The 11,868-nt window shown below is 46.5% G+C and overlaps 1 protein-coding gene across 1 annotated transcript in view; it reads right to left on the reverse strand.

Annotated features, from left to right (window-relative positions):
* Nucleotides 1-5,876, reverse strand: part of FEM1B (fem-1 homolog B) — a 37,554-nt gene extending 31,678 nt beyond the window's left edge. The window contains exon 1 of the mRNA XM_085644591.1: nt 5,531-5,876. Within this exon, the coding sequence (XP_085500717.1) occupies nt 5,531-5,784 (254 nt within the window). The 5' untranslated portion in view covers nt 5,785-5,876. The remainder of the gene's footprint in view (nt 1-5,530) is intronic.
* Between the last annotated feature and the right edge of the window lie 5,992 nt (nt 5,877-11,868).

Below are 11,868 nucleotides of genomic sequence, written 5' to 3' on the forward strand. Positions count from 1 at the left end.
CCTAGCAGATCCTTGCTTTGGGATTGCTGTGGGACTGCAATCGCCAAGCAGGGATTAACCAACTAGTCACCATGGAAAATTCTTTGCTGGGGAGGGAGACCCCCTGGGCATGGGCAAGTGATCCCAACTGGGCACAACAGTCTTTCTGTCCTCTCTGGGGAAAGATAGGTGGTGTTTACCTCCTATTTGCCTCTCAGGTGTGAAGGAAGTCCACTAGACATAAGGGATTTATCAGAACAGAAGAATTTAACAAGCATTTACAATGCAAAGGTCTCGGCATTGGTAAAGTTAGAGCTATTGGCATTGCTCATGACATTATTTTTGTTTATGTTTTTGTTTTTAAAACATTTAAAGAAACGGCATTGTCATGAGCAATGCCAATAGCTCTAACTTTAACAATGCCGAGACCGTTGCATTGTAAATGCTTGTTGGCCGGACTGCTGCTGTTTTTGGAGCCGCGCTGGGAGCTCTGGCATGGGCAGGGTGCGGACAGGCTCCTGCCTGGGTAAAGGGCTGGCGTGCCAGGCGTCAGAGGGGCCCCTCCGAGTAGGGACTCTGCTCTTGCTGGACGCCGAGGCCCTGATATGTGGCTGGCCAGGCCTTGCCAAGCTCCGCACCAGTGCTTACAGTCTGCAAGAGGGCGATGCGAGTTAAACGCTCGGTGCTGACATCTTCAGTGAGCTTAACTTGTGATTTTGCGCCTCAAAAATGCCAACTCAACTTTTCTTCATCCCGATGTCCTGTAAATTGAGGCTCATGATACTGGAAAATAGAAACCTCTTCTATTTAAATCACGAATGTCCTCGCTACGAGTGGTCCGGTGTTTGAGACATTAATAACTGTATCCATAAATTCCAATAGCAAGTTTTTTTCGATGTATTGGATGCCAGGACTAACGCCCGTTACGAGTTTTGCCCCGAAATGTAACAGAATGTCGGTGACTCTTTCTGCAACAACATGTTAAGTGGATGAAACATTTATGGAAGCAGCGAGTATGTAACGGGTGCGAAAAGAGAGAGGAAAGTCATAACTCCGGCATGTGCGAGAACAGGATTTACCACGTCTGTAGTAATTATCCACTCGTCTATGAAGCGCTATATGAAAACAGGGTGTCATGTAGGCGCACCAGCCTGGAAGGGCTTTCCCTGCAGGTCAAAGCGCGTGCGGATTTCTGATGCTTCCAAGCGCATGCCTGGCTCTCAGCTCTGCCTCTCGCAACCCATATTGTCCCAGAAAACAAACATTTCTCCTTGCAGATTATAATGTTTATTTTACACTTGACCTTCTCTAACCCCCCTCCCCCCTCAGTCTGACTCGCTCCTTTACCACGCTCTGCGAAATGTTAACTTTAATTGCGCGCGCCCGGGATCGCAGCCCTTCATTTTAAATTTCTACGCTTCGAAAAACGTGGCTGCGTTTAAATAGGATTAAACATCTCTGCGAGAGCGTTGTGAATTGGATCAGAAACGGCTGAACGGGTGGGAGCCGGGGTGGGGGAGGTGCCTGCTGGAGCGGGGAGCGGACCATCTCTGCGGTGGGGGGCGCGGATCAAGGAAAGTGTCTAAGAGTGGGGGGTGGGTGTGTGGTGGCGCCAGGACTTTGCAAGGCACAAATGAATTGCTAACCCATCCGTGCAGTTGGAACCCCCACAATGAACGCCTGCTATTCATTTAAATCAATTATTTTCGAATTTGGCACCTCTTCCAGAAATGGTGTACATAAAAACATCAGTGTTAAAAGAGTTCACCCAGACTGTCCGTGTAAAAAGCAGATGTTTCCCACACCGCGTCGTCGTGATTTTTCCCATTTTAAAATTGGATTAAATCAATGCGTCGGTGTTTTCCATTAATCTAGTTACGGCTTGTTTGGCTGTTCTTCCGCGCATGTGATATAGACGTTTACACTGTGTTCCGAAGTGACATTAGCAGCAACAAAAACTCGCCAGAATGCAGCGCGTCCAGTAAATTATACTGTTTAACACATGTGGTTAAAAATAGAGAGCGTTGCAATGTTTTTCCTTCTTCTAAGAGAACCATGTGTTTAACATTTTGCCGGGTTAAATATAACAAGGCAGAGCAAAAGGCACACCACCGCCTTTCTCCGAGGCAGAGCAGAAATGCCTCGGAGAAACACAGCGTCCTTTTCGGATTCGGGGGCGTGTTTTGCTGTTAACTCCTCCTTGAGACTTCTTGCAAAAAACACGCCCCCCGATCCGAAAAGGACGGGGTCTGATCTGAATGACTGACCTCTTCTCCAATGGCTGGCCAGCATTCAAGAGGCCAGCCAATGGAGAACAGGGGAGAAGAGGGGCAGGTTCAAGCCCCTCTTCTCCAAGTCATTAAATCTCGGAGCTAGACTGCGCAAGCGCAGCCGAGACCTAAAAACGAGCATTGGCATTGCAAATAGGTCTCGCCTTTGGGACCTTATAAGTGTCTCGCGGCCGCCGGTCTTGTTGGGATTTACTACACGAATGCTGAAGGCTAAGCTGCACTGTGGTCTTGCCTAATCTGAACACCTTCACTGCTGTCTTGTGAAGTACCAAAACACTGCTGTGAATAGTCACAATATGTTCATGAGTAAGTCTTGCATGTTCCTCTGCTTGGCATGCCAGTTCAGGGCCTAGCACTACTGTAGTCTTTCCACTTTGAACAATCTTACCTCTGTATTACTCTTCTGCCACTGGTACTTATCTGATCAGTTAAAGCACTCCTGCCCATTTATTAGCTGCTTTAAGTAACCATCAATGTCCTTCTTCGGCTTTATCCTCTCTTCATGCCGGTATTAACATGCTTCTCAGTGCTATGCTGCCACCTCTAATGGCTGGAATGCGGTGACTTTGCATGCTGAAGCAGCGCAAGACGTGAAAGTTACAAGACATCTACGTTTTAATCTAATCTGAACACCTTCACTGCTGTCTCGTGGAGTACCGAAACACTGCTGTGAATAGTCACAATATGTTCGTGAGTAAGTCCTGCATGTTCGCTCTGCTTGGCATGCCAGTTCAGGGCCTAGCACTACTGTAGTAGTACTGTACTATAGTTTTTTTCCTGTGTGCTTCAACCCGTTCCATGTTGCTCTTAATCCCATGTGCTTCTGTTCTCACGTAGCTCTCTCGCCCTTCTTGTCCAGCCACCATCCGTGTTGCTTCTGACCCCATCCTATGTGATCTTTCCCGCACCAGTACTCTCTGTGTTGCTTCTGAGCCCTGCTTTCGTTATTTCCCTCCACCCGCCTTAAAAAAAGCTTTGGCACTGCTTTATTTACCAGTACAACTTGGATGAGTAAATATATTTTTTTTTTTTTAAACTTCACACGCACGCTGTAGGTGCGTTCATGTTTTGTGCTTTTACCTACAAAATGACACAGCTGCTGCATCTGCATAATAGCATCTTATTTTTTTTTTAATGGGGGGGTTCCTCTTTATCCATCGCCACTCCACCGCTCTCCATGTTACTCTCCCACTCCCTCAGTGTTGTGCTTGCCCTTGTATGTTTCACCTCCCATGCATTGCTTTTTTCCCTGTGTGCTTCTACCCGTTCCACGTTGCTCTTTCTCCTGCGTGCTTCTGTTTTCACGTGCTCCACGTTGCTCTCTCTCGCCCTTCTTGTCCAGCCACCATCCGTGTTGCTTCTGACCCCATCCTCTGATCTTTCCCGCACCAGTACTCTCCGTGTTGCTTCTGAGCCCTGCTTTCGTTATTTCCCTCCACCCGCCTTAAAAAAAAAAAAAAAAAAAAAAAAACTTTGGCACTGCTTTATTTTTCTTTATTTACCAGTACAACTTGGATCAGTAAATAAAACAAGCATTTGCAATGCAATAGGTCTCGTATTTGCGAGAGTTGGAGCTATTGGCATTGTAAATGAGAGTGCCTTTTATTAATTTATTTTGAAGACCTGCAAGCAGTGCATTAACTCGTACTTTGTACATATAGTCCTTACGAGAAGCAAGGCTGTCAGTAAAAGATACTGCCAGCTTTGCTTCTCATAAGCAAGGGCTATAAGTACAAAGTGCTTGTTTACGCACAGCTTGCAGGTTTTCAAACGCATAAATAAAAGGCATTGTCATTTACAATGCCAATAGCTCAAACTCTCACAAATGCGAGACCTATTGCATTGCAAATGCTTGTTTTTGTATTCTACTGTACCCAGGTCCATGACCAGTTTTGGGTTACCCCATTTTTTGCAATGGCAAGATAACTCGCGGCGCTGCCCTACGCCAATTCCTCATAAATGAGGCCCTATGTTTTAGCCACACCTTTGTATGAATTGGGGGCGTTTATGGTTGTCGATAGTTGTCAATGAAGAAGAGTACAAAGTTCTAGACATTTTTGTCAGGAGGGGGTCATTAAGGCTAAAAATCTTTGACAGGGGGGCCTTGGCATCAAGGAGTGAAGACCTCTGCTTTAGACTTACATGCTTTGCTTCCCCTATGCCCACCTTATATCCTCTGCCCCTAACACATCCAGCCCTGCAGGCCCAATGAGTGCCAACCTGATGGCATCAATGTGGCCCTCAGTCACACCATATACCAAATGTTTTTTGCTCCCAGGAAACCATCTGCAAGTACCCATGATATAGTGTCTCCAGCTCTGGCAGAGCTGGGAAGGATCTCATCATGAAGTGTCAAGTATCTACAGTAAAGGTGTTACACGGTTTTGCTCACAACAAATCCAAAGTGAACAAAAAAATGTCTGCATCTTGTTATATCGACATGCAGTCTTTTTATGGGTTAAAATAATTTAGGTAGGGACGGTGATAACATTTACTACCAAAGGGTAGCTACTAACACGAGCTGTTAGCTGGTGGCCATATCAACTTCTATCTTGAAATCCAATTTTTGTGCAAATTATGATTTTCTTGCCCCAAGTTGTTTTGTCTGCACAGTAGATGATATCGTGGACACTGGGATGACAACTGTACTACTCTAACTCAAGTTAGGGAATCATTTGGAGAAAGTAAAAAAATTCTCATAAGTGTTTTGATGAAAAGTTGTGATTTTACATCACTTAATCAGTGCTGCCCTAATGGTGCTGTTCAAGACAAAAAACTGGTAATACCAATGTTTGCTCACATGAGTATCACTTAAGTGCCCCCAAAAAAGTATATGATTCAGTTCCATAAGGATCCAGCTGCTATCCTTCAGTCTTCGCTCTCAAAATCACAGACTACAATACTTATTTGATTTAATCTCAAAATTGCACACCTACAACAACTTATCACTGGCCCCCTCCCCCTTTCTTGAAGATCTTGAACTGCGTACCAACTCAACAGTACTCAAGCAGTAGCGCGTATTTCTGGGAGTTGTCCAAGACACCCCAAACACTTTACATTTCAGGTCACGGATCATTTGATTAACCAACCCTCTTTCCTAGGCTGCTTCGTCTTTAACCCTTGCACTCATACCAGGACATACCGAAATCAGCCACCCGCTTCCATTATCTTCTCCGCCAGACTTACTCCCACTTAGATTTTTCCCCCTGTACTCAAGATCCAGCAATTGCTTTCTCCACGTTCTTCAGATCACTTCTTACCCATCAAAACGTACGGTGCCGCTCTGCTGTGTGTCCACGCGATAGTGCTCCAGCAGCAGCCTTACCACCTTGCTGTGTCCGTTCCTGGCGGCGATGATAAGCGGCGTACTGCGTTGTCCACCGCCGGCGCTAACCTGTGATAGTAGCTCGCGGCTTTCACGTTCCGACCGGTGCAACAGCAGGGCGGCCAGAGTCAGTACACGGCCCTCCGAAGCAGCGCGGAAAACGTGCGCCGCCAGCCCTTCTGAGGACATCCTCCGGGGCGGCCACCACTGGTACCGAAGCCCCCGGCTCCGGGCCCAGCAAGGCCACAGAGGGACCGGAAGCGGAAGTGTGAGACATGGGAAGCGTAGAGGGGCTGCAGAAACTGCCAATTCATTGCCATAGAAGACGGACTTCCAGATTATGACAATTGGAAACAAGCATTGGCATAGCCAATCGGTCTCGCCTTTGGGACCTTATAAGTGTTTAGCCATGCATTATATTATTCCTCACTATTTGGTTGAGAATATTTTGGAATTGAGAGATTCACTTTTCTTTAGGGCCACACAAAATGCAATGTCTACTAATCATTGGATTATTGGAAATAAACGTCCATACGCAGAGGACACATTTGTTTTGTCCCCTTGTGCCCCGTTTAGATCCCTTGTGACCAAAAACATGACTAGTCAGTTGTATGTTAAGGCAACAACTATGAGTGACACTTGCTCGTGAGTAAAATCAAGTAATGAAGATGAGGGAAACATAAATATCAGAAATTACACCCATTTGAACAACGAGGCACTCGTTGTCCTTGATACTAAAGTGCTCTAATAGCAGGCAGCTGAAACGAGGGCAGAGTCAGGCAGCGTGACAGCTCAGTTCTTATAATAAGTACACTACAGGCCAGGGGTGCAGGCAGCTCAGAATGATTGAAGCATTCATTTTATTAATTAATAACAGCCATAGGAAGTTAGCTGTACTACTACAACACAGATGTGTTAGCCAGCCTTTGCCCACACTGGGCCCCCTGGATCCTCCCTGCTGCCAGAAGTGAATCAAACAGCCCTTCCTCTTGCGCAGCCCTATCCCCACACTGGTCTCACCACATTTCTCTGACACCAGCCGCTACTGCTTTTCACATGATTAACAAGTAGGGGTGCCATCTGGCTCCTCTATAAATCAAAAGCAGATACCTCACTCCAACTGGTGCAAAGGAAGCCCAGGACTACAACCAAAACATGGTAGGCTTTCCAATCAAAGTCCAGAACTGGAAATATGGTGTTCCTGCAATATCGAGTTAGGTGGAAAACCTGGCAACAGATTTGCTGATGGCAGCAGCAGTCAACATTTTTACAACCACACTGTAAAAGTTAATGGAAGGCACAGCTTCTGCCAACACTAAAGCGTTGCTAAAAAAAAATCTGCGAGTGACGCATTAGGATTTCAGAGACACTTTAGGGGAATACATGGATTTATATCAGGGCAATGTTGGGTCGAGTTCCAAAGACTCCAATTATGCGGTCATTCCCCGCCTGAGCTATCTTTAGGAATTTGATCAAATGTCGGCGATTACAAGAAAAAATCAACTTAAAATCCATTCGAATCTGCTACATACAGCTAAAGGGAGTGATTTAAATCCCAAACCGCGCCATATAAAACAGACACACGCTGTCGGCCTTGCCCAAGCACTCCCAAAACAAGGAAACTGCTTTAAATCTAGTTCATCACCATTCTAGATAATGGACACATTTAGGAAATATTATCAATTACATGGACAGAACTGCTCTATTCTACTTGGGATGGCGTGACTTAAATTATCACAAAAGGTAATGAAATACCACACTCCAGCGTTATGAAAATATAGAAAAGACACACACACACACACACACACACACACACACACACACACACACACACACACACACACACACACACACACACACACACACACACACACACACACACACACACACACACACACACACACACACACACACACACACACACACACACACACACACACACACACACACACACACACACACACACACACACACACACACACACACACACACACACACACACACACACACACACACACACACACACACACACACACACACACACACACACACACACACACACACACACACACACACACACACACACACACACACACACACACACACACACACACACACACACACACACACACACACCTGCCTAGCCTATAGGGCAATGCCTGACACATCAGAATGTGGGCCGGGTTTATGGTGTGCTGGGACAGTTTTTCCTTTGATTCCCATGAAATTAAAACCAACAGTCTGCAGCAAGCTCAAATTCATGCACACTTCCATGCAGAACATTTACACCATGCGTTTGTACAAGATAAAAACTTCCCCAATGTTAAGCAAATTCACTAATGGGGAGTCAGTTTTATTTCGGTGCCCAGGCCTATTTTCTGTCCGACATGGATTCACACTGAAAACTTGCCAACCACCCCGCTCAGTGTATAGCAATGTGCCCGTGGGGGGAGGGTGTAATCACTCAGACAGAGCCCTTCACACCTACTTGTAACGAGTGTGTGCCGCTGTGGTGATGGGTGACTGACGTCACAACATACTGCTCGATATAGCTCCTCGTGCTACAGAAACTGACATCAGCATACATCACTCCACACGTGTGCTCAGCGAGTATCTATTCATAGATTTGTTTGTTGTGTCACACCGATCAGCCAGCCGTGTCACGGTTATGTTCTCCCCGGGTTGTTTGCATTACAGGCGTTGTACAAATGTTCACAGAAGGGACAAAACAGTCCACCCTCCTGCTTCTGCAAATAATGCGTCATGAGCATTCCCTCAGTCACGTGCCTTTCAGCTGCTGTGTACGTCAGCGAGGATTGCGCTGTTCTTTGCAGGAAACAGAGTACTGCTTCCCTCAAAACTAGCTGTACTATGCAACCTTGCACATGAGGCTGGTGTCAGCTGCCATCTTGACAGTGAAGCACCATTAACTGAGACACTTTCCAGTTCGCGGATAATCCAGCTACAGACGGTTAACAAATGGTAACCTGGCTAGTCTATGTCGACTCAGCCATTTCCTGTGAGCTTTCATGATGATAAAGTCCCAGCATTCATGTTGCGGAACAGCCCCATGCAGTACTATCTGTGCTCTATGCATCACCACTTGAGGTGAGAAGACATGTGTGCGTACATATCACCAAGTTATGACAATGACCAGCACACACTTTTTTTCTAACTTTAACACCGAGCGCTGTGTCCTTTATGCGGGCGCTGCGCTCAGTGTTAAAGTTTTAAAAAAAAACTGAGTGCGCTGTTCCTGAAGTGGACGCCACAAAAAGATAAATAAATAAAAAAGTGAGCGCAGTGTCCCTGGCGGGCGCTGGGCTCGTTAGAGAAATGAAGAAAAGAAAAAACATACAATTTAAAGGGACTAGTGCTGCAGCATTGCGTGCTGCAGCATCGCGCTTCGTGGACAAATGAGAAAAAGAAAGTGCCTACCAACTAATTTGAAGGAAAGAGTCTAACGCTGCAAGTAAAAGATCCAATCCCGGTGGAGGTGGCCAAAAGCGGACAGGGTGGCAACCAGGAGGGATTGAAATGACTCCGGTGCAATCACTGCACTGTCTTTTGCATAATTCGGGACGCCAAAAAAACGCGCACGAATGAAAACTGCTGGCAGAGCAGAAACACGACTTTGGAATCTGTATTGATTCCAAGAAGCCCTTGCATGTATAGAGCACCGCATACGCGCTGCTAACGCCAGGAGAGACTTAAAAACTGAAGTATAAGACTTGCGGGAGAGTAGGTGGATGATGTGTGAGGATAGTAGGGCTGGGGTGTTGGTTCTGGGGCTGGCTTGGTGGTGGTTTGAAGTTTTCAATTTGTGGGTATTATGTGGGGCTCCGAGGACATCAGGATTGCTGGGGAATCTGTGTGGGGAGGTGCACATCCTGGGGTTGGGGGTTGCAGGACAGGAGTTGTGGTGCTTACCACAGGCTTGGTGCTGAGTTGAGCATACTAAAGGATCAGTCTGGGCACGGTGGGGTTGATTCCAGGAGGTAAGTGCGGGTGGCTGTGAAGTGTGGTGGGGTTTGGCGTGGGCGAGGCAAAGGGCTTGAGGGGGGTGTTGCTGGTGAGGGAGGACAGTGCCTTGAGATGCGGGATGAATTTTGGGGAGTTGAAAGTTGGTCAACGGGCACCCTCTGGGCAACCGTAAGCAAATGCGGGGACCTAGGAGGAAGCGAGGTGGCCCTATGTGCGGACCTGCCGACTTTGGAGCGGCTCAACATACGGCGATACTGCGCAGATGATTTGGTGTTCTCGTAGTGCCACGGACCGAGTGTTTGGCCTGGGGTGATGCACAGAGGATCGGGAGGAGGGTTTTGTTGTATCCAATTTTTAGTTTCAAGGGCCACACTTACCAGTGGCCCGCAATGTAAGTCAAATAACGAGCAGTTGGCAACGTAGAAGGTTCAAGCGTTTATTGGCCAAACAGGAAACTCTACATAGAGGAGCCTCGTCGATCCTCACCCAAGAGGTGTGCCGAGGAAGACTGCTGGCTCCTTGTCAAACTCATACTTTTATACATTACAGCGCAACATACAAAGCCTTATAAGTGGAAAAGTACCAGCCAGTCTAGGCGCTCCTAATGAGCTCATCCTATATCTAGTTTCAAAGATACTAAAAGGGCTACTATCTTTAAGAATAGAAGGTCGACCGGGTGACTCCCTTCTCGTCCCAGGTTCAGAAGGAATTTGCTTGATACTCCCTTTTGGCAGATGTGACCTTGCTTCTCGGTCGTAAATACAATTCAGCCTGTCTTCTAAAACTAGTGTCTGCTTAACAAGGAAAATATGGGTTCAGGGAACCACGTGATTGTAGCTCCTTTAGACGAGAGAGCTGAGGGCCAAGATGGCCGCGGTTCTCTTTTCGGCCCTTTCCGCCGTACTTACTAAATGGATGCAAAAAGGGCCTTCTTACAGGGCTGAGTCGAATAAGTTAGTTTTAGTTACACTGTGCTAATCATATTCTAAAATTTGGATCCTACAGAACGGCCCTTTTAGCATAGTGTAGCTAAAATAAAATAAAAAACAAGTATGACTAATCCTCAAAGATACCCTCATCTATCTGCATTAGATCATGAATTTCTTTCTGGGTCATCTGGGCATGAGCTTGGGTAGGTGGGGATTTAGGTAGTGCAGAGCGAAATTGGGTGGCACAATAGGAACAACAGGCAGGGCCGCACTGGATACAAATGCAGCAGGTAAATAGGAAACCCACAATACCCAACAGAACCATGAATAGTTTCCACCCCCAGGTGGTCAGAAGGTCCCAGAACCAAGTTGACAGGGACCAGGTACCAGTCTCGGTATGGATTTCTGATGCCAGTCGGTGGAGTTTCTGAATGGCTAAATGAACCGAAGGGGCGGAGTCAGGTATATACACGCAACAGGAGCTCCCGATCACCCGGCATGCTCCTCCGCGGTCAGCCAGTATGACGTCTAAAACAAGACAATTTTGAAGGGTCACAAGCCGGGTCGCCTGAAGCTCAACAGTGATATTAGTCAATATCCCGGCCGTGGTATTGACTACTCCCTCCACCACCCTGGACAGCCTTCTGATTTCCTTACTAGTGAGGATAGGGCCCCATATAGGTAGGACCCCTTTCATAATGTCTACGAAATGTTGGGCCGGGGTATCTGTTTGATCAGTGGCATCATTATCAATGGATCGGGATAAGAGACTTCTTTTATTCAATGAATGAGATTTATGGTAATCTGAGGGGGCAATATAAACAGGAGGATAGAGGAAGGACAGATAACACCTGCCCGACCATCCCCTGGGAAGCCAGGTGTAAGCACTCTCCCCACATACAAAATATATGTTCGGGGGAGTCAAAATGGGAGGACTACTAAAAGTCCGCAATCGATAAGTGTAATTACATCTGCTAAATCCTACGAACAAGTGGCCGGAACCCTGGACACAAAAGGAGGATGACGTATTTAATACAGGGACAGGTATAATCTTGTCTTCGGAGACATTGCGTTCCTGAAAATATCTGAAGTACTCGGTGAAATTGAAGGATACAAAATCTAATACCTCATCCCTTAACCAAGTATCATTCTCATGGTCCATGTACACATTCATGCAGGCTGTTGGATCTAAAGTGCCATCAGTGCCTTCTGCATTGGGAGTGAATCCCTGATGCCTCTCTATGTAGGCCAGGATTAAGTCATAGTCTTTCTCCGAGAATCTATGCGCATCTACAGTATAATGCTCATATATCATTGACAACAATCTAAACCAAGCCTCACAGCTCCCTAGATGTGACAA

The sequence above is a fragment of the Triturus cristatus genome, chromosome 3_1 (assembly GCF_964204655.1).
Source record: "Triturus cristatus chromosome 3_1, aTriCri1.1, whole genome shotgun sequence".
NCBI lineage: Eukaryota > Metazoa > Chordata > Amphibia > Caudata > Salamandridae > Triturus > Triturus cristatus.